Source organism: Diadema antillarum, unplaced genomic scaffold (assembly GCF_040938485.1).
Source record: "Diadema antillarum isolate AM-2024a unplaced genomic scaffold, OU_Dant_1.0 seq00002087_RagTag, whole genome shotgun sequence".
NCBI lineage: Eukaryota > Metazoa > Echinodermata > Echinoidea > Diadematoida > Diadematidae > Diadema > Diadema antillarum.
This window is the reverse complement of record NW_027272733.1, coordinates 263,648-287,913: the sequence shown is the minus strand read 5'-3', so window position 1 is coordinate 287,913 and position 24,266 is coordinate 263,648. Positions and strand designations below refer to the sequence as shown.

The 24,266-nt window shown below is 36.8% G+C and overlaps 1 protein-coding gene across 22 annotated transcripts in view; it reads right to left on the bottom strand.

The window, feature by feature from the left end:
- The window catches only part of LOC139713888 (uncharacterized), a 303,947-nt gene that overhangs the window by 41,927 nt on the left and 237,754 nt on the right, over positions 1 to 24,266 (bottom strand). For 11 of the 22 annotated variants that reach the window (XM_071625598.1, XM_071625599.1, XM_071625590.1 and 8 more), the window contains 14 exons: positions 23,499 to 23,750; positions 22,427 to 22,480; positions 21,097 to 21,120; positions 18,766 to 18,786; positions 18,083 to 18,106; positions 16,408 to 16,458; positions 13,222 to 13,306; positions 12,185 to 12,388; positions 10,755 to 10,919; positions 9,596 to 9,660; positions 4,868 to 4,906; positions 4,258 to 4,296; positions 3,386 to 3,424; positions 170 to 208 (listed from right to left, as the gene is read on the bottom strand). In XM_071625598.1, the coding sequence (XP_071481699.1) occupies positions 170 to 208; positions 3,386 to 3,424; positions 4,258 to 4,296; positions 4,868 to 4,906; positions 9,596 to 9,660; positions 10,755 to 10,919; positions 12,185 to 12,388; positions 13,222 to 13,306; positions 16,408 to 16,458; positions 18,083 to 18,106; positions 18,766 to 18,786; positions 21,097 to 21,120; positions 22,427 to 22,480; positions 23,499 to 23,750 (1,101 nt within the window). The remainder of the gene's footprint in view (positions 1 to 169; positions 209 to 3,385; positions 3,425 to 4,257; positions 4,297 to 4,867; positions 4,907 to 9,595; positions 9,661 to 10,754; positions 10,920 to 12,184; positions 12,389 to 13,221; positions 13,307 to 16,407; positions 16,459 to 18,082; positions 18,107 to 18,765; positions 18,787 to 21,096; positions 21,121 to 22,426; positions 22,481 to 23,498; positions 23,751 to 24,266) is intronic. The other 11 variants (XM_071625594.1, XM_071625596.1, XM_071625592.1 and 8 more) reach the window with 11 other exon arrangements.

Here is a 24,266-nt window from a genome sequence, read left to right as displayed (position 1 = left end):
TTTTCTTTTCACTTATTTCACCCATATGAAGTACAAAAAATATGTTGTAAAAATATAAATTACAAAGTATGATAGGATGCAATATATGTATATACACATACATCACAAGTTGGACATGGCTCAGAAATGTAGAGGGGCAGTGAAACTGTAAGAGTTCATTGTCATGTACCTCATAGAACTCAGCAGCTGCAGCGGATTCCTTGATATCCTGCAAGAGACACGGATGACAAGGTTATAAGTTCAAAGGTTATCAGTTAGTCTTCATCACCATCACTAATTGGCACTTTTTTAAATTCATACTTTTCTTCTCTCCTAACAGCCAAGGAATCAGAGTAAGAAAACTCCCGTTCATTCAAATAATAGCGAAAGTAGTATCTAACCTTAACAATCTTTGCTTCATGGTGTATTGAATTTTGTTCAGATATAAAGGTAGATTTTACATGAGAATATCTGAACACTTGGAAAATTATTCTTAGCATCTTGTGCAGTTTAGGCATTTTTGCTTTTTCTATACAATGCATGCATCTATTGTTTTTTTCTGAGGATTACGTTCCAGTGGTGTACACAATTCAATTTAATTCAAACACAGAAAGTCTGTTCTCCTTTATTAATGTGAGAGAGATATCACAAAGGTTTAATCAAACATCTTTCCAGAAACAAGAAAAAAAAAAATCCGATCATGATTCGTTCAAAAGGGTGATTCCAAAACATGTGTGAACAAAATCATTTTTGACGTAATCATGCAGCTCCTACAAATGACATGCATACACATATTAAATATTTCTATTCCTACCTACAGAGCTTTATCAATCATTTCTCAGTTTTCCATCATACCACTGGTATTACATGTACAGGAAAATTGCATGAGGTCAATTAAAAGCATATTGGCACCTCTACACAGTTCTCAGCAATTTTGATTTGGTGATGCTTTTGTTGTCATGCAGAGTTAAACAAGACTAGACAACAACCAACAACAAAATGGTAATTTTTGACTAGTTTGCTTGATGGAAAATGGGAAGAATAAGCTGTGGCAAGTTATGTGAATGTCTTCAGTCACCCTGTGCTCCATGCAAATCACCACTGAAAACTTCTCAGTTTCAAATAGCCCAGGCTTAATGCATAAACTTTGAAATCATCAAACAGAATTTATGTATTTTGGTCAAATCAGACTTTAACAGCATTCAGAGATAGGAATAAGTCAAACCAAATACGGATACACATTACCAGCATGAAAGGTCGCTATAATCAGTTCCAAAGACCCAATTAATAACACTTATTGAGAGTACTAAAATTGCTAATTTAGATGGAAGACCATACCATAAAGTTTCAAAGTTTTCCAGACTTTCTTTAAGTATAAGCTGACTGGAGCTTAACTGTGTGATTGATAATATGATTGGAAAAGTTAATACAAACTGAACAAAAGAAACACATTGCCATTGAAAGGAGCTCCCTCAATTGTACTCCTGCTATCATAATGTGAATACCATGTCTTGACCTCCCCTAGCACAACTTTCTTTGGCATCAGTAATCTTGAGTGAAGAATCAAAAGAATGTTTGCCCACATAATTTATTTGTATTGGCATTATTAATCTCATGAATGCACTTGGGAGCCGTTTTGTGATTTTTCATAGCATGGTGGTTGATCCATTTGTCAGTAGAAAGTTCAATGCAGCACCAAGAATTGACTGCAAGCATTTTTACCATACGCCTCCTAGCTTTCTGAATTTACTTTGCACAAGTCTACACCATTGCATGTACTAATGAATCAGAGCACTGTAGTAACATGTTGCACAAAAATTTAATTCACAGGGAAACTTGCATCTACTGGCTTTGTGTGACACATTTGCATTTGCTCACAGCAATCCACTTGACTTTAGAAACACATATGCATTACAAAAATTGACTTTTTTAGAACTAGAAGAATACTGAAAGACATGCAAGAGAAAATATCAGGAGGGGAAAAAATCAGGAAATGAAAACACTCACCACTTTAGACACTGAGCTCTGAGAGAAGCAACACTTAAGCTTTCAGTATTTGGTCTTGAGATTTGGTCTTGGTGGGTTAAGGTTTGGGGCCACAGGCGAACACAGACATGATAACCAGCTGAAGAGAGTACGGGAGGGGGGTGAGGGGGGACACAGCAAGAGGCCGGTTCCAGCCGGTTTTAGCTGGCTCATTCCGGACCCAACCGGCTCATGGCGATCAAATAAAACGCAGTCACTATCAAAGGGAAGATGCACTGTGTTTTGGGAGCACACAACCTGATAATGCTGCTTGGAAAGTGGAATCACAACTTTTAAAATATCGCTTTTCCCTGCCAGCTGCCTGGCATTGCAAAAGCAGTATTCTGTTGTCATGCTGTGAACTTATCAATATTGGCTTAATATGTCAATGAGGAACAAACAGGTGAGAAGAAAAGACATGGTTTGTTGCATGTGATGCCTTTTGACCCAACCAGTTCAATTCATTTTTCATCGATGCAAACAGCTATCTCTAGTGAAGCAAAGACTACAAGATCATTTAAAGTCAGGATCTGACCCTTGAGGATTATACTCCTGAGCTATATGAGTTGGAAAAAGAAATGGTAATGATATGAGGAGGAGGAGGAGAAATTGGATGTTACTTATTAAGCTTGCATATCTGTGTCCTGCAGCTGCAATTAATTCAAGGGGAAAGGCTTTTGAAGTCATTCATCCTGGAAAAATCACAAAGACATAGCATAGAAAACACAGCTGATTTTATGAGATCAAAAGCACACAAAACATTTTTTTTTCTTTCAAACAAGATCATGCCACCATATATGAAAAAAAAAGACGAATGCATGAATAAAAATTTGAGCGACAATTCCACTGGGGATTAAAGTAACAGATCATGCAGCATATTCATGAAGAAAGCTCACACTTGAAACCTATATGAGTCACAATGTGAAAAACTTGCTGGGTGTTCATGGGATGGGGTAAATGCTGAAAAGAGGAAAAGGAAAAGATTTTGATATGTGCGCTTCTTGGAGTGAGGCTACCAGTATAAGGGGAGACAGTATCTATTCCACGATATCAATGATATTGGTGAGGGTGAGATTAGTTTCTGAAATATTGTTGTGGTTAATAGGTGTATTAACAGAGGGAAATACAGAGTAGTGATTAGAAGACAGGGTGAGGAATGAAAACATGAACGAGGCTCTTTATTCCATTGTGATCACTTCCACACAAGACACGTTTGCCAACTCTTGCACAGAAATCAAGTCAACCGACAAAGAAGTCAACCAAATCAACACGCGGCACATGGGCACAAATGGGCTTGCAACAACGCAAAGAGGGCGTGGTCACCCAAGTCTGTCACGAGGGTGGAAGGTGGGATATTGGGGCTTTATGAATATTCATGTACCTCTGAGGAGCTTGCCTCTATGGCTTCCTCTTTCAGCTCCTGGGGGAAAGGTGGGGCAGAGGTGAAGAACAAGAAGGATGAGAAGAAAGTCAGAATAATCTTCCATTTTTTTCTCTGACATCACAAGAATCCTTTCATCAAATCAGGCAGAGTTTTGCTTAAAGTGCTACTTTAATAGTAAAAAAAAATGTTGATTATCCATTCAGAGTATTTTGCGGTTGCAAACCCCTCTTATCAAGTGCAAATTCAGATCCAATTGAAATGGAATTCAACTCATTCTTACTATAACAGTGGATCATGAGATACACATACTATGAGACCTAATGCAAATGACTCTAATACAATAAATGTCCAGTCTTCAACAGCTGAATGAAAGTGACACTCTTTAAAAATGAATAGACATAGAATACACATAATACTTTAATTTTGCCTGTCAACATAAAATTTGTGACCAACTTTGTAACCTAAAATTTCCCCTTCCACCGACAAGAATAGTGTAACTTTGATTCGATAAAAACAGCCCATTTGCAAAATACAGTCCATCTATTCCTCTCTCACTGAATGTGAAAATAATCGTTTGAAGGAAGTCATCAGTTAGGCATTTAGTTTTCATTTACTTTTTTCTAGATCTACATGTATGTGTAGTCTGTGAAATGTGTAACATGATGAGCACATGCCTGATAAGTAGGAATTTGCATAACTCTAGGTATGACGCATTTGTTTGTATTCATGAGTGTGTTTTGTGATGTGTTATCTCTTTTACCTCAGGGTAGCTCACATCTATAACAATTTATCGTCATTAGACAGTCTCCTCTCTTTCCCTTCTTCTAAAATGTATCCCCACTATTCTATGGAAAATCTGTGTCATGTACCTGGATTAATTTATCTGTGACTTCTTTCCGTGCCTGCTCCTAAACAAATAAAACCATAAGAGAAAGAGGAGTGTAAATGCACACAATGCAGTACACTCATTGACTAGAGAAGGATTTCAAGAAGATCGAAAAGGAGATAACTTCATTGCGGCAAGTCCCAAGAGTAGATTTTAATTTGTTTTGGATCAAAAGCAAATTTGTGTTGGAAGTGTTCAGTGTGTGAATGAATAATGCAATCACTACTAATCAAAATCAGCAAAACTATGATGATTATGAAATCAACAACAAAACAGTGAATTGAAACACATAGAAAATAAACTAAAATATATCAGGGGAAAATTTTGACTGACTATAAAAGAGTAAAGTTCAGCCAAGTCAAACTTTTGATAAAAGAGTATATCAAATGGTATAAAAAAAATGAAAAAATTGGCAACTTTGCAATGTGTAAGCATTGGAGATTGACTGGTGCAAGCACTATGCATACATTTTAAATGTGCATTACTCACACTAATCTGACATTTGAATGTCCATAATTGCAGATAAGAAGTGGACAATGTAAACAGAAGTCTACAATTGTGTAAATTATATATACATATGTATCTTTGTATACCTCCACTGCACTTGGAAGAAGGTCTGGAGTAGCCTGGACCTGCTCGATTGGGTTGCATTTGGAATTTGAAAAGAAAAAGGAATTTTGGAAGAAAAAAAAATGAGAAAAAGAAAGAAAATGGAGAAGAAAGAAGAAATTGCAGTTGTTAAGGAACTTGAGACGACTTTGGAAAGGAAACAAACAGGAAAAAAGACTAATCTTGGCTCAGAACAACTTTTTTTGGTGTACACTTTGGAACACTGGAAGATTTTTTTGTTTTCATTCTTACTGATCAAAGAGATACAAAAACATGTGTCACTGTGGTACGTATGGCGATTCACCCTAAATGAAATCCACTGTCTTTGAGCCCTGCAAACCAGTAACATCACACTGATATTGCTATCCATACTGCAACAGATGCAACAATGTTGCAATCTGTTACATGGATGTCACAGGCGTATGTACACTATAGAGTTTCCTACATGGGTATGCCACCATAGAAACCAACGCAATGTATCACTCTCTCTACAGGAAGAAAAAAAAAGACAATAGGCACAAAAATTCTTGCCATATTGAGATGAACAGTTTACAGCAGTTCCAAACACAAAAGACACGAAAGAGTCCATTAATGCAAACACTAACGATTTCTGGAGCAGTGATTTGTTAGTGTCTGCTTCAGTTGCAGATATTATTCACAGTAATAAACAAAATGCCACAAACAAAACTTGTCAGTTGCACTTCTGGAAAGAAAGTGTCAATTTTGAAATCTGAGGCAGAAATGCATGAGTGCTACAAACACACTGAATACGAGCATTGCTTTTTATTGTCTCACAAGTGAATTTGGTTGGGACTACTATCATAAGGGTAATGAAAATGCCATTGTTATTCACTCGGATGGAAAATAAGCTGATCTGCATGAGATTAATGCCAGCGGCTAAATTTTCCTCCTTTGGACAAGATGACATTGAGAACCCTGCATGCATTACTGCTTGTAGTATTGGATACCTGATTTTTCTCAGGAATAAGAGGACAAGATCACATAGCTCTTTCCACGGCAGATTTTTAAGAAGGTTTCATCCTAATTTTCCAGGTACTGCATTGAAATGCTTAGACTTTCATACAACATACTGACAAGAAATAAAAATGGCTGCATCTGCTTCAAACCAAAGCTGAAGATGAATCTATATTTAAGAAAAAAAAAAAAGAATACCGAAAAGTATTCACTTTCATATCTGTATAAGAAGTTAATTTGTCAGTTACTGTTTGCCCATAAATATTTGAAAATCTAAGCAGTTTTGCTTACACTCCGAGTAGAGTTATTGCGAGCGGAAGATACATGTAATCATTAGAGTAGACGAGACATGCCCACAACATATTTTGAGCAAGGAAATTAAAACCACTCATTCACTCTTACATCAAAGTATCTCACGCCACAGACAACCAAAAGCAAAAATGCAGTGCCAAGATATCCTAGTCTAGGGTAGCATTAAAAAAAAAAAGAACAATCATCCCAAATCACTTTGAATGCTTTTACATCTACGTAGTGCTGCTCTTACTTTTTTTCAAATGGACAAAGCCCAATTTGGCATAAAGGGGGAAAAATCTGTTTTCTCAGCTTCTGAGGACATGTTTTGTTTTTGTTTAATATTAGCTATCTCAGTGAGGAAACTCTGCTACATGTGTTCCCCTTGCAACCACAGAAATGACAACTTGACCAATACAATCCATTTTATACCACTTCACTTGTGAAAAGTCCGTTTCATAAACTACATGTACATCGTACATTGTAGTGCAGGAATAGGAGCTGTTTATCATTTTTTAACAGATATTAAGTTGGCCAGCTTATAGAAAAGAAAACAGTTGCCATGTTAAGACATAAATGCACTTCCAGCTTTTGATTTTTGCTTGTCTAATTGTTTGGACTGCCCCCAAATGAGTATGACAGTTTGATAATGATTGGCATCAAGAAGGACAAAAACTAGGGATGGGAAGGATTACAGAAAGGAGTTAGAGAGGTTGGTAGAGAATGCTGCAACATTTAAGACAAAGATGACACACGTACAAAAATGCCTAAATGACTCCACGAAAGAGATGAGTGGACTCATGAAAAGTACAGTGAAGCCATGACATCGCACATCCCACACCAATGACCTCTAGAAATTCAGACACAGGGATTCCATCAAATGAACAAGCTTGGCCAGATGGAGAGAAGGAGGTTGGAATGAGGTGCAAAGGTCAAAGGTCAAAGGTCCAAACATACACGAGACACATACATATATACATATGAGGTATATACGTAGAAGTTGTACTCAAATAAATTGAGGATTTCGTTTTTTCATGCATACCTTTAATGCATGTTTCTGGCCTGCCTGAGCGAATGTTCCCCCTGCGTCCTTTAAACAGCGAGTCACGAACGATGGCAAGCGCAGTTTGGGGTTACCATAAAGATCTGAGCATCATTTGTTACTAATTATGCATTTATCTTTTATGTTAGGGATTACATGTAGTTCCGGTGGAAACAATCAAGAAAAATAAACAATAAAATCAAAATAACACAGGTGCATTAGTTACAAAGATGAACAAATAGAAATAAGAAAAAAACAAACAAACAAAAACAGAAGAACGTGTGACTGAATGTTTTGGTGCTATTGTAAAGGTTTTCACTGAACAAAACAACCTCTCAAGGAAGAAGTCTGCTTCATGCATGATGTGTTGGCAACAGTTAAAAAATGGAGAAATATGAAGGCATGCTTATAGATGTAGGAACATATCAGAGAATAAAAGGTGTATAAATTAAAGCACGGAATGCTACCGCAAATCGGGAACATGCTTGCTGCAAAAAAGAAAGGGTGTAAACGGAGGAGTTTGGACCCGAGTTTGTGTCATGCACCCACTATGATCAACCTATAGAATCTAAAATCTAGGAAGGAATAGGGGGGGGGTTCATTCATACATCATAGTCATGTAACACAAGTAGGCAAACAACACTGCACAGAAATCATAACAGTTTGTAAAATCAGTGATGAGTGCAATAAAACTGGTTTCATCGTGATAATCAAAACAAACATTTGCCTTGAATATTGAAACAAATATTGTAAAACACACACAGGTACAACTTTTTTTTTTCTTTTTTACATTGTTTGATATCAGTCATGCATGAGAGAATGAGAAGTTTTACAAAGTGCAAGAAATTTTAATGAAGGCACAATTATGAGATGGGAGAGTTTCTTTTATGAATATTTAAAGGGGGCACTGAATGAAATGGTGACTGTCAAAATGTTTCATAGAGAGGCAAACGTAGATGGTGGAAGATGTGAAGAAGCTGCCAATCCACAGAAGGTGAACGTCTGATCATCTAGGACTGTCTCTACACCTCTAAACAGCTGCACTGCAGTGTGTGAAGTGAGAATGCTGCGGGGGGGGGGGGGGGATGTGACTGATGAAAGATGGTGTTGTGCTGAGTGATGACATTGATGTATTGATGCATCGGCATTTGGTCATCTCGTTGGAGAAAATGAGGAGATGATTTTGTGATGGGAGAGGTTGGACAGAGAGAGAGAGAGAGAAGAGAAGAGCTCGAAGTGGGGCCAACTGAGCTGAGGGGTGTGAGAGGAGTACCCATGACAAAAGATTTTTTATTTTAAAAGAGAGAAAAGATGCATGCTCAGGAGGAGGCAGATATGACGAGGCCATCATCTGAGTTTGCCCATGTCTGCGGTCTTATTCCAATAGGCATCCCTGGTAGGCAATTCCAGTCTTATTCTTCTCTCATTTGACTCTCTCTGTGCGTGACATCAATCTACAAACATAGCATCACTGCCTTCATGCTACAAGCAGTCATGTTGTCTCTTGTGCTGGTATAACACAAGGAGGGATGAAGAGTAATTTGCTTCTTGCATGTACAGCGCTCTGATAGATAGATGAATGTGTATGATTTATACATTGTATGTAAGCATGGGGAATAATGATGCTGACTGGATTGATATATGTAAAAAATTTGATAAATTGCATGACATCTGGGTACATTTTTAACATAAAATGGGGGCATGGAGTACATTTGCTTCATAGAACACATGAATAATAAGTGCTGCTTATGTCTTTTTGTCTTGCGGCTAGATGGTGAAGAGGTGTGGTCAACCTTTAACACTGTTGCATGCAAGATTGAGGGGGTGCCACATAGGCTTACAACTTCACACACCACAGACATAACACAGTCAACACCCAGCAAAGGGTGCCCTCACAGGAAGGGTTGAGCAATTGATGGCAACTTTTTTATGCTTTCCACATCCACTGTACATACACTGATTTTTGTTTCGCACCATAGATCATTCACGCTGTGCAAAAGTTGCCACTTTTCCCCTGGCTTCAAGTAACAAACAGTTTTGAACACACAACTACATTCACAACAATACACAAGACATTGAACTTCGGACTACTCCACATTTTTCATTTTCCTTCTCCTTTCTCACTCATTCCAAACCTCTCTTTCTCTCTCTCTTTCTCCCAACATCCAGCAGCTTCAACTTTGCTACCATGAAGCAACATCAGATGTACATTTAGATGGTCAATTCATTTGGGAGAAGACTAACACACATGACAATGACATACAGCACAAAATGACAACTTAAAAACATAAACAGTACTTTACGTTCATACACACAATACACAGGCAGACTATCATTACGCAACACACAGTCACAGGTTTTTTTCAGAGATATTCTGTAGGAGTTGATAGAATGTAGAAATTACCCCTGAGAATTCCAGAGAGATTTCCCCCTTGGCTGCTAGGTCTTCAAGGTCGTTTTGGAGACGCTCTGAAATTACAGAAGGTAAAACAAAAATATGGGCACACATGAGAAAGAATACTATGACATTGAGAACAGTTTCTGCAAAGAATTTTTGAATCGCTACAGACAACATTCTTCATAATAATGTATCAGCTATTAAAGTAACAAGAAAACAAGATCCAGGCTGGTTTATACATAGGCAATTCCATTCTTCATCTACAAATCGCATTGTAGTTTTACCTCAAAAGCTGTGTAAGAGCTTTTGAAGTATAAAGTAAAAAGAGTGTAGTATTGTATTTCACCATATATGAATACATACACTAGCTTACTAGCTTATAAAGAATTAAAACTGCAACAGGACAGCAAAAATTACATTTATATAGTACAACTGACTCGCAACATATATATCATCAGAATCATACACAAGTTTAGAAGCCTTTTATAGGTCCTTTTAACTTCTACATGTTTTTAGGTTTAAAACCACAATATGGGCAAAAATGACATTAACCTATTGAAGATGAGTCCCAAGTATACTCGGGCAGATGTCTATGGAAAATGCATGTTGTAGCAAAATCAGCCCATCCTCAATGGGTTAATGACCAGCAGAAGCATAGTCATGAGAGTTATTATAGTTTTTGTATGGGATTAGACGAACTAAACAAAGAGAAAATCTTGTGTTATTTTTTTCTTTTGAAGAGAAAATCTGTTTTACCATTTGTGAATTGTTACTGTATTGAACATATTTTCTTTAATACAGCATATTTGTACCAGTTCAGACCAACGGCTCACTAATGCTGTAAGCTGTTTGTGCTGTGTGTACATTCATCAAAGCACCGAGTGAAAGCAGAATTAGCCAAAAGTTTCTTCCCCTTGTATTACATGAATATGGCGCCTGTGAGGTTTGCTCATCGAGAAAGACGTTTTTGTCCGCGATACACATGTTTTATTTTCAGGGAATTTTCATGCAAATCTATGGTACATCATGACTGATCAGGAAATAGTCATGGTAAAGATGATGTCACAGACCAATATTTCGAGTTGTTAATATATGACTTTTTAAAAAGAATTTCTTCAGGTTCTGGGAGATTTCTTTAAAAGAAAATTCCAAAATGTAAACTGACCTTCTGCTCGCGACGAGTCCATGGCCATCTGGATATCTCTATACAGGTCCGACTCCTCCTCTTCCTCCGGTTGGGCTGAAACATCCAAACTGACATAGTTGCCTAGGCAACGATCTATGATGTCTCCCCTACCAATACTCCTTAGTCCATCCTCCAGCTTCTCACCTATCAAGAGGAAGGAGACGATACAAAATGCAATCAAACAGCAATATGTATGTGATTCTGAGATCACCAGGATGGTACAAAGCTTGAAGAGTGCTTGACAAAACCTTTTTCTTTTCTTTTTCTTTTTTTTCAGGACAACTTGGGTTCCACTGCATAAACAGCTTACTTTCTTGGTAACTTGCCAAAAACAGCAGTCACAACACTGACACCTATTCAGCTTGCATAGCTTTACATGCTGCCATTGCAGTTACTTGCATTTGCTATGTCCTCTCACACAAAGTCTTTCATTGGTGTGTTTGTTTGCTTTTAATGCTAAAGGAAGCAGGCCCTATTTGCATCACATGAAACTTCTTCAAATGTGAACACACCTCTACAGAAACATATTTTCCACCCACTGGCCTTGTCACATGCTATTTTCTTTGCTTTATACCAGTAACTTCTCATTAACCTTTCCAGGACCTCTGTCTTGAAACACCACTGATATCCTATGCAGTGTACTTCAGAGTGGTATGTACAGACTTAATCCAGTTCCTGACAATGCACGGGCACTAATTATCAATGTGCAAGGGTGGACAGCACTGTTAATATACCAAAAGATTAATCTATTCTTGTTCAGCATTTGGAGGCAAACAACAGATTTTTTGAATAGGTGCTCTGTTTACATTGGGGAACACCATCACAGTAAGACTCATTAAAGGGCTTTTACACTGGACCGGTGCAGAGTTATGTGGTGTTGCATACCGACTACACCGAAATAGGCTGCCCATTTATGAAAAAATTTTGAGACCAGCAAGCGATTGCAAGAATGAGGAAAATGAAGTGTGTGGGTGAGTCCTTGGATCCATCCTCAAGGGATTTTTTTGTCGGACCGGCGTAGAGTAGCATACTATTTCATAGGTCTTTAGAGTACATTAGTGTAGTTCTGCATACTACTGCGTAGGCATGGCATAAATCAGTGTAGTGTTGCGGAGACTTGCATAGACAATTTTGTGTAAATTGCATATTTTTTCTTGGTCTTGTACTCTACGCTGAAAGTACGTGGAAAAAAATTTTAAAAGATGAGTTTTTTCTCGGACCCCATGTTTCCTGTTGCGCCGCTCTGCATATTGTCATGTAGGCAAGCATCAATACGTGCAACGTATGGTAGTGTAAAGCTTGCCGAAGTTGGTATGCAACACTACACAACTCTATGCAAGCCCAGTGTGAAAGTCCCTTTAGAAACAGAAGATTGAATGAAGGATTGAATGAATAAAAACTGTGCTTACTTGATGCATCTTTTCCTTCATGCTCTGCCCAGTTGTGCAGCATGACGAAGGCCTGCTCCGGTGTGTCCTCGTTCTCCTTCTCGATGGCCTTCAGCTCGCGTTCGCTAAGGCCAAGCTCACGGCCCAGGTCTTGCCACTGATCACCGACCTGGTTTGCTACGTCCCACAGCCTGATCTCTGCTCGCTGGTGGGCACTCTTTGGACCTGGTCAGTCAAATAACAAGCAACAAACAAACCATTCAAAAAAAGGTGTCTCTGCCTTGGCACTCAGTTACAACTTGCCAAGCCTTTGTTGGTATTTATTTTAATCTCACCATCAAACTTAGACTGGTCACAGTGCAAGGTAGACACACTCATTCAAGAAGAACAACTAAACTCCCTAGAATACCTGATTCAGTAAAATTTCAGACAATTATGTATTTCACCATTCATTGAAAGTTTGGTAGACAACTGTATCTTAACACCAAACAAGGCATGGCATGGCTTAACAAGGGCAATATGCATATAGTGTCAGTGACACTGAATGTAGATATAGCATTTCAAGAATATCTAATACATACGATGTGTTTTATAATGGAGTGGTAAGCATAGAGTTTGACTCTGTGTCCTTTCTGGACCAATCTTCTTCATTAAGACATCTGGCATATGCAAGGTCCTGCAACCCATTGAATAGAACCTCTCACAAAGTATGTAAACATTCTGGATCATATGACTCTTCCATCAATATGATGCTTTCTATTGGAGCATGTCCTTACAAATATACGCATCTTTATTTGTGAAAAAGATTGTATGAAATGAGGCACATCTGGAGTATTCCAGAATGTTACTAAATGTTATCAAGGATCATTGTAATAAGAAGTCATTATGAACATCATTTATATACAAATGCCCTTTCACATCAGCAACAAACATTAATATGAATAATCATATTCATACCAAAATTGGTACAAAGAAATCACATAAAAGGCCTATTTCAGAGAAAACACATGACAAAGACGAGCTGCTGAAAGGGAAGAAGAGTGAGTTTGTAAACTTACTCATTGATGGGTCTTGTAGGAATGTGTATTTCTTTCGTAGCTTGATGGAGGCAAAGTTGAGATTGCTAGGAACTCCATCCTGCTCCTAGAGTAGATGCAAAATTATGGGAAATATTTCAAAGAGGATTAGAAAATGATGAAACCCATGGTATATGAATAGGATGAAATGGGCAATTTGGGCCATGAATCATAGATAGATAATGCCAGTGTAACTAACTCACAGTTCAGTATTTAATTTCCTTAAAGACAAGGCACTGCAAAAGTGATGCTTTTGTCTAATGTGTAAAAACTGAAACTGCAAGTGCCCTTACAGATTTAAAGCAAATTTCCCTCGTAACACAGTTCTCTAATACATTAATATTTCTTTTTCTGCAAATGAGAAGAATCATAATACACGTTGCCAATTTCTCTGGTTATGGTATCATTTGTAAGACACACACATTGCAGATCCACACATCTTGTTTTCTATTAACTCCTTTTGCATTATATGTCAAATAAAAATTGCAGATTTATCTTTCCATAAACTCTTACTTTTTTAATCAATTTTCCTAGAACATATATATACTTTTTTAAAGATTTAGCAAAAACATTTTTTTTTAATTACTTAGGCCAGTGATAGGGCTAAAATAATCATTGAAAATCAGTGTAAAATTAAGCAAATGCTATGAATATGTAACATACTACTGACAATTCATTCCAAGGACATGTACAGGGAAGGTAAATGCTGGTAAATTCTTTCCAGAAAACATCATGCTTAAAGACAAAATCACTCTGCATGCTGGATAAAAGAAAAGAAGAAACAAATCACACAATCATGCTCAGTCATGACTAAGCTAAAATACAAATCCTCTAAATCCAATGCAAATGAGAATTTGGTGCAAGGCATTGATTTTAAAGTGCAAAAGGTACAATCATCTTCAATGTTTTTGTTTTTTTTTATGGTAAACCAACATGCCCAGTAACCCAAAATGAAATTACTAATGTCTATTGTAAAATAATCGGCGTGGATGTCCCCAAAATATTGTACCTGTAAGTGAAACTCATGATGTGTAGCTCATGTATTCAGAGATTTGTTAGCATAAAATACACTGATTGTTCAAAAGAAAAAAGTGTCCAGTATCAACTTTTGTTTTCATCTCTGTGGGGGCAAAACACAATCAGAAACTCATGAAAATCAGTGTCACAGGGAACTGCCAGGTTGCTTTTGTTTATCTGTTTTTGCTTTAAAAATGTGAATCAATTAAATCACAGAAATTGCAGCAGTTCTGATGAACAGACATCAAATACAAAAGCAAAAGACTAAAAAAGAATTGACCTACTGTGGCATTGGTACAAATATTTTAGATGAAAATAATTGTCATGGACATGTTTGCATCTGCCATGCAGCCATCTTTGCCCAGCTGTACCCTTTAAATGTACTTCAGCATACTTCATAGTCAAGCACACATATACACATACACTTGTAGTATACTGTATGATACACGCAAAAGCACAATATAAAACAATGTACAACACTGCTTTGCAACCCTTATACAAGCTGCCACGACAAGACACCCATGACACTCTGATATCAGTACCTTAGAGTGGATTGTGAAAAACAAGTTGTTGCATCATTTTTGCATAGCAGGAGTGGGTTGAAGAGAAAAATGCATTGTTAGATAAACATCAATCAAATGCAATGAATTACAATTTACAATATCTGAACTGACTGATCTCTCTTAGCATAACAAATACAATGATTCTCTTACAAAAGAACTTTCATATGAATGATCACATAGGACAAACTCACACAAAATAACTGAATAAGCATCAATTTACAATATCTGAACTGACTGATCTCTCTTAGCATAACAAATACAATGATTCTCTTACAAAAGAACTTTCATATGAATGATCACATAGGACAAACTCACACAAAATAACTGAATAAGCATCAGTTAAATGTCAGACAGTTCAACAGATTTTTTTTTGGACACAAATTTGTCTGAAATAACCTATTACATACACAAAACAATAAACTCTTGACAGGAATCTTCTGTTGTACCTGCTGTGTCTGAATACTGATACAAAACGTCCTTTATATTAAGTATATTCCATTCAATCTGACTACATCTTTGCATATGGCGCATCCTCTGAATTCCTTATGGAAGAAACAGAGTATGAAATTGTACACTTGTCTTCACACTTTGGATACCTTTATTTTTTTATTCAATCTCAGAAAACAGATTAACAAGAAAACTTTAAGTTGAATCACATTTCAAAGGTTTCATCACAATTGAGTTGTTAGCATAAGATTCCAAATGCAAAATATCAATGGAATGCTACAGCTTAACTTTGAGTATCTAAACACACTGTAGTGTCGTGTCATCAACTTCATTGTGGGCCAGGCTATTTAGGTAGATGATAGAGCCGGTGGGGGGGGGGGGGGGGGGGGGGGCCTCAAGATCTCGGCCGTCGACCGCGCAATTGCGACGAAAATTGGCACACACATTGCCTATGACGTAATCTAAAGTATCATGAAGTTAATTTCTCAAGAAATTATCATTTATGCTAAATTATGCTAATTTATGCATAATGATGCATGAAATCAGGCAATTTGGTATAAAATACTAAATAAACCTCAAAACAGGCACATTTTTTGTGTAAATATTCTTTTTAGTGGCCTTAGCAAATGTAAGAGAAAAAAAAATTGTGCCATCGGAAAAATTTATTAAGTATTTTATTGATTTTGAAATTTCTTATGTATTTCGTTGTTTCTTTGACTTCATGTTTTTCATTGTTTTTTTCGATGAAATTTGTCTGCGACATTGTTCCAAACAGGAAAATATGTTATTAATTGATTTTAATCAATAAAACCCCAAAATAATCATGCTTTTATGAAATTTGCCTGTAATTGTATACAAATTCACGTTTTTTGAGCAATTTTGGTCTGACATGCATGTACATATTTATGCGCAACTTCGGAACCGCATGCCCGGCATCACAAATTTGGTGCCAAAAGATGCTGGAGACTCAAAAGAAAAAAGTCATGAAACATCGCGGTGATAGCTTGTCGCGATAGCAATGCATCGCCCGAAACGTCGAGGGGGGGGGGGGGGGAGGGCCTCAAGAGGCCCCCCCGGCCTAGTTAGGGTTAAGGCTGCAACAGTAACAGATTCAGAAAATTTGTTTTCTGTCTGGCTATACCTTGCTCCCAACTTGGTATTCCTCAATACTGGTGAGAGAGTACAGTTCCTTCTGTGCGGTAAATTGGGAGGATCAAATGAGTGATTAAAACTACACATGTCCAAAACTACACATACAATTACATACATAACTTGTACACCCTGAAGTTTCTTTTTCTTTTCCAGATATTGAATAATAGTGGACAACCAAATTCAACTAAATGTTTGCAATTAGTGTTTTGGGGATGATTTGACAAATTCATCTAAAACTCATATCTATGTGTACATGTAAGTACTGAGTACCACACAAACCATGGTACATGATTATGCAGACAGGTAAACCCCACATTTCAGATGATCTCGCATGTTTTTTTTTCTCTAACTAGCCGAAAAATGTGTTTACAGTCAACGACAAATTCATTTTCAATCACGTAGGACAGAAGGGGGGCATACTGTTTGTTTTGTACCCCACCTCAATATCAAATTATCCCGATACACATTTTTGGCATGGAATAACCTTTCCACATAAAATCTCCAAGCTAATTTATGGAAAGTTAGTCTCAATACAAGGCAAAAGACGATCATTCAAAATCACACATCCCTTGTGTTCTTACTGTGTTAACACAACATGTGCATAGATAATTTCATGCTTTAATTCTGGTTCATATAAACAAAAAGTCATATCATGAAACAAAAAAATGATAGGATGCAACACAAATACATTTCAGCAATCTAAATCTTATCTACAACTTGTGGCAAACAAAAATAACAACAATTTAAAAAAAGACCTGCTTTGAATGATCAAAACCACACATCTTAATCTACAACATTAGATGTGTTTCATTTTTTGATAGTGCTATGACATAATTAAGAAAGGTGCTCACAACGTGCTAACACTATCACAAAGTTCTACATCTACTAGGGAAGGAAACATTTGTCTCAACATATCGCCTCACCGAGAGGACTCAGGTTTACCGCAAACAGGAAAACTTCCAGTTTTTCTTTCTTTTAATGAAAATGTGTGGTACTTTAAAAAAAAAATAAATCTTCACTGAATATCTCAAGAGTGAGGTAACAAAAGTTAGTATGAAGAATGGCAAGACTTTTTTATTGGAACAAAACACTGGTTGCTCTTATCACACCATTTACTGAGTAGACTTTAAAATGTTGCACAAACTGATCGTTTTTAACAATGATGAGAAAGTTTAAGGACTCTGTGGTCAATTTGACTAACTTATCAAAACTTTTCAATGTTCACAAGATGCACAAATGAAATATTTGACCTCATAAATTTGACTAACTTCCCTGAATAAAGTAATGCAACAATAATTCTTGTTGCATGCTTTATATCACACTGAAATGCTTTGAACATTCACTGAAATTTTCAGTTCTATTGCAGTGTCCAACATCTTAATTGCCCATTATACTATGCACTAATCAAATGAGAGAAGCACTTTTCTCAATTAATTCTAAAAACCTAAATTTGATCAAGCTCCACAAACTTTATCTACTGGCAACATTATAAGTTTGTTGAAAATTTCTTATGACTCCAAAAGTAAACATAGAAGCATATGGCATTAGGATAACTACTTCATATTAAAATTACATTCAATTGTGAGGACTAATGGTAGAGCTAAATGCACAAGACGTAGGGGTCTAGGCATGCACAGGCAACTCAAAGATTTTACTGTCGATACCTTCGTGAACAGCTTTTGCTCTTTCTGTTGAGCAGGGAAAGATGGGGGGAAAAAACAAACAATATGTTGGAAATCAAATTAAAAAATCTTATAAAATGCTTATCATAAATGCAATACACTTATTACTGACATTGAAATTGACAACACTAGAACATAATATCAAAAGTACCTTCATTTTGAGTATTGTGAAACACAACTTGACTCAATTATGAAACATAAGATGCAACAAACATTTACACAAAACATTACACATTACATATTTCACAAGACTAAGCAAACATAAAGGGGAAACAGTATGGTTCAATAGAACTTTTTCTAGGGCCAGGGGTATTACAAATAGTGTGTGTATTCAAGGGAATATAGCAATGAACACGGACAATGGTTGAACAGAATTTATACAAAGAAAGAGCATTACGATAATCATATGGCATGTCTATCTTTTTCTTTTTAACGGTTTGAGGACTACATTAAACTCATTTGGGGTGGGGTGGGGTGGAAGATACAGCGCCACAGCAACACATGGAATACATTGTGTTTTGTCCTTTTCAATTATTGGGTGATATTCTCATTATTTTTTTTTTTCAATTTCTTTAAAAAGAATGACCACAAATAGTTCCAAAATACAGTGTAAACAAAGAAAAGAAAGTGAGGGGGTAGTTTCTCTTGGGGAAATTTGACCCTACCTGGGTGGAGTATTGTTCTCGCTGTATGGGGAAATTACAAGATACAGAGAAGCATGAAAACAGAGACAAGCACATGTAAGAAATGGCACACGTAAAGAATCTTAGACCCCCTCAATTAAAATAGCCAAATGGAGAATGCACACAATGAATCATTAAACATTATGGAGTCATTTTGTGACTTGTGTTACGAGGCTGTCATAATAGATGGAAATACAAATGCAGGCTTTTGAAAAAATTGCTATAGAATGACATTTATGTCAAATGTGCTATGATTGTGTAATGACACACTTTGAATACAAATAAAATCTCTTTAAAAAAAAGGGTTATTTGAATGCCTTTGTAATTTCTTCATAAAATTATGTGCAATCTCTTTCTAATACTGTTAGTCAATATTGTATTACAAAATGAATGGTAATGGCATTCTTTTCTGCATAGCAGTATCAAACCTGTCTGCTACATCAAATGTACAATTAGGGTAGAACAGGAAAATGCAGGTACATGTACATCTGTACAATATGCAGTGAGGTACACATTTATACATTTCACTGGAAAAAGTTCACAGAAGGAATTGAGAATAAAAATGACCATTGTGTACAGTGTATATCTCAGATGTCACATATTCATAATCTAAGTTGGTAGGCACCTCTGAGTTTGGTATATGATCTTCTTTCACATCGACAAACATGAAACAGAAGAAAATATCTTGATTGGCAATCACAGTCCTTTTCAGAAACATAACACCGACATATGGTTTAATATGTGGGACTGCACAAATACTGATTGTAGTCTTTTTGTCATTGAGCCTGGCATAAACAGCTGCCAGTTAAAACTTCCTTGCCGAATTGTTTTTCATCCAATTTCAATCACCTCATGAATAAGATAATGATTAATGAACTCATATGTGTTGTCTTCAGCTTTGACCACTTAGGATCTGTCCAGACTCAAGAGGCGTAATTACCATAATAGGTAAGAGTTGTGTGTTACATGCCACCTCTAACACACAACATCACAAGAAATAGAGGATTACTACTATACAAGGTTCTATTAACATAGTCAAGAAACATACAGGTGCTCTAGAGGAAGATCAAGACCCCTTCATTTCATTGTCCAGACTTGAGAAAGGCAGCAAATGAACTGCTCATGACATGAACAGTATGTCATACAGTTTTGAAAATGGAATATTATCCCACAATGAATTTTAAGGGTTCACCTGGTTTGAATTTAAGAACTTTGTGACTTATGAAATGACAAATCTCTGTGAATGTGGATCAAATTTCCATTACCACAAATTGAAACACTCAAGTCACGAGATGGGAAGGTCTTGAACATCCCCTTTAATCAGTTTAATTCTTACAACAATCATGCAGGATAACGATCACATGCACACTGAGACTAGCCAACATCATCACCATTGTACCACTGACAGTAGTTAATTAAGACAAGAAGATGCTGCTCTGCAATGAAGTATTCTTCATAAGAATTTACATTCAGAGAAGTATATCACCATCACAATATGTGTTACACCCAAAGTCTAGGTTGGATGCAAAACTGAGATTTCAAATTTTCACAACTTTTTTTGCATCACTGTTTCCTACTTCATCAACTTTTATGAGATTTCATCCCATACAGTATCAACTACATGCTCTTATATCTGAGATCTTCAAAGATATAATAAAAAATTGTCGGATATCACTTTTTATCCCATTTCAGAAAAAACAAAATGTAGAAATTTGATGAAAGTCACCATAATATGAACTTGGGTAACCATTAAACAGAAACTGAAACTGCAACTTAAAGCATGACTAGCTGTGGTACTGATCTTGACCATTCTCTCTCTGACAAAACTGCTGGAGTGATATTTGTAGTCTGGACTCCAATCCACTAATCAAAATGTTGCTTTAAGCTTCAAACCACCCCTTGCTTTACAATTGATTCACATACTTAGCACTTTTCTCTTTACTCCAACATGTACAATTTGCATTTTTTTTTTTTTTTTTTTTTTTGGGGGGGGGTCACTTTCAGAGTTTGCCATTAAATTCAATTCAAGAATTCTGTTATTCTCATTCTACAACTAAAAATTTCATCATCATGCGCAAACTTTTCCTAAATCAAGCAAGTTGTGTGTGCTGAGATGCCATATGTTCTTTATATCAAGAACTCAAAGAGAATTTCGCTCATTACGTAAATCCCTCTCTGACAGAAAATTTATTAAAGAATTTACTATACACACAGTTTTGCACAAACAGTCCTGTGGACATTTCTGAGCTTGAAATCACATGCTAGAAGACAAATAAAATGACAGACATGCAATTCAAACTCAACACGTCATACCTCTCCTTTCTCCATCCTGTACTCCTATTGGTTCAAAAAAGGTTCAGCAAGAACAGAGTGTCAAACAATGCAGAGAGCATTACATGCCAAGTGATTATTGTCATCATCATTCATATTGTATCTTGATCAGTATCAAACTTCATACATGGAAATGCAGAAAAAACAAAAACAAACTGATGATATCAGCATTTCTTCAAACAGGCAATCATGGTCACGATGTACTTCGCAAACTGCCCAATGTATAACATTCTGTTACCTCATGTTTCTATTTGCACCCTTCATGAATATTCATAGGCATGCTTTTGTGTGCATGTGCGGGTGTGCATTTCAATTGCGTGTGTAGACAGTTTTTTTTTTTTTTTTTTTTACAGGGACACTGAGATGATAAAATGATCATAATGATTCTTTAAAATAATTCTATAAAAATTGCATGATCTTTTTGAGATTTGCAAAAAGCACAATGACCACCAATGCAGGAGGTACGCATAGCTTGAAATGCATTACATATATACCATAATCCTTTAGCAATCATTCATAACAGATACAGTAGTGAAAGATCATAGTATTTGAGGGTTTTCAAAATTGTTTAACTGATACGTATCATTGGCATGATTCTGAGAAATAATCATGCATTTACACGATCTGAAACCAACACCAGTCACATGCCTATGCATATTGATATGATATGCATGTTGACACATCATGAGTAGTCTTCGTGTTTGTCAAAAGAGAAATTCTGTACATGCACATTCCAGACAAACATGAAAACCCACTGAGTCTTCAAAAATAGCACTTTGGCATCTTTACAATTAATATCTACTATCCCTTCCTCTTCATCATTGCTATTCTACCACATAAACCATTGAAAACTTTTACCCACTAAAACCTGCATGCAATCACAGCTTTAAAAAAGAAATAAAAAATATTCAAGAAGAAACAAATACGCAAATTGAGCAGATAGAAAATATAAAGAAATGAAGAAATATAATTTATTCTAATTACAGATTCATATGACCGATGCGGTGCAAAGGTGACGCATCCATAATCGATTGTATTTAATTGATGCATGGACAAGATTGGATGTGCAGCTCTGAGAGGCAGCAGCAGTCTTAAAATGGAGGCAGAAAGTTTTTGTCCCAAGCAAAAGAGATAATTCCCGAAGTTCAAATCGTTTTTGCTTTACACCAGCATGCACACTCAAAACTGCAGTACAACTGCCTAAAACTAAGACACTTAAAAAAATGACATCATGTTTGAAAATAAACAAGCAAAAAGCAAATATGAATCACAAGCCAACGAGACGAGCCACAATAAGCATTCAGGGATATACCTCATCTTCGCTTGATTCTTCGCTTTCCGATTCACTCTCGCTAGCCTTTTTCACCTTATGAGTGGCAGCGGAGGGAAAACACATGGATGAAAAATGAAGAAGAGCAAAAGATATTTTCATGATTGTCAAAGTAGGATTTTTTTTTTCTTTCATCCATATCAAACTGCATCAATCAAGAGAGATTTACCATCACTTTATTTCATAATCAGAGCTGTATTCCAACATTATTCTCCTTCTACATGACAATATTATAAGAGACTAACCTATATTATACCTTCAATTCAGGTTTGGAGTGCAGCCTGTGGAGTACATGGTGATTACAAAGTGACAAAAAAGAGCATCTCTTCAATATGTTCTTGCTCTTTGTTTACACTTGCTAGAGCTTAAGGTTTTAGGATTCATGTAAATAGTACCCATAAGTCAACTAGTGCAGCAGCAGAGAAGCACATATTATGGCATCTTAGAGGTGAAATTCTGTAAGACACTGCAAATATGCAATACAGTACTAAGGCGATTCTACAGAAATACAATCTGGCCCTGCCAGTCCTTGCTCTGCCAGTAGAAAGAATAGCATCCTCCAGTACAGCACTTGCTTGAATGAAACCCGCTGGAATCGTGGCACTATTCATGGCGAGGTACCTCTGTTTAGCTGCATCACTGATTTCACCAGGCAGTATTAATTGTTTGTATTTCAGTTAACATCAACATTAAGATATGCCATCTTTCAATTAAGCATTTCTGTGTAAGCCATTTCATCACACACTATTAAATACAGTAATGCAGTATACTTTGTGGTGTTCTCATGTTTGTGAATTCCATGATCAACCAATATTCTTCAAATCAACAATGCGCAAAAGTATTGCACATTGGCTCCAGGCAGAAAATTTCTACCTCATCTCTGAAAAAAAAAGTCCAATTTGAAAGGTGGTGCTGAAATGAATCAAACATTCAATGGCAAGTGGAAGAACAGTATGTGAAAAACAACTGATTTCAATGTTTCAAAGTTAACGTAATGATTTGCAACTGGCTGCAAAATACACATGACTCCAACGAGAGAATGCAGATGTCTCACCTTGACATACGGTGGCATGGTGACGTTCAGGTTACAAGCTGCCTTCTGGGGAGGCAGGCCTCGCGGTTGCTTGGGCTCACGCATGAAGGAAAGCCGGCCACACTTTTCTGCCGACTGGTCGCGCACCCTCACGAAGAAGGGCAGGCGGTTCTCATGGAAGGCATTGAAAGCAAGGTTGAGCTGGTCTCCAGACTTCTGGACAGGAACGAGGTTGCCCGCCATCTCCACATACACTGGTCTGCTCTCCAGTACCTGTCATTTGAAGAGAACAGGACTTGGTGTGAACGAGGTGTCCATTACGATTCAAAGATTACTGGAGTAACCAAGAGTTAGACTCTACACTATGAATAGGACTGCCTTACGACTAGTTTGATCATCCATTAGTAAACATTACTAAGCACTGAATAGGCAATGGTGAATACTCATTCCCATCTTTTCTCTCTCTTTCTAATCTGATTCAAGAGCTGAAAGCATTCAAATGGTAAGATTTTATTTCATTTGTATCATCCTGTATTCACCGTGCTGTTGCCCATGCAGATATGGCACGTTCATATTTTACTTTCAAGTATTGAGGACAGTCAATCTGGCATCAGTTACAAATTAGCTTTTGATGCCAAAAGTCCCACGTCACACACAAGTTCGAAGCCATGAAGCTGTTAACTGCATCAAATAGGGCACACTTGCTTCCCTGTCTAATATTGTGCTACCCCCAGCCCCACCTAGCCTTTATCCACAGGCCCTCATGCTGTTTATAGCACCAACAATTAA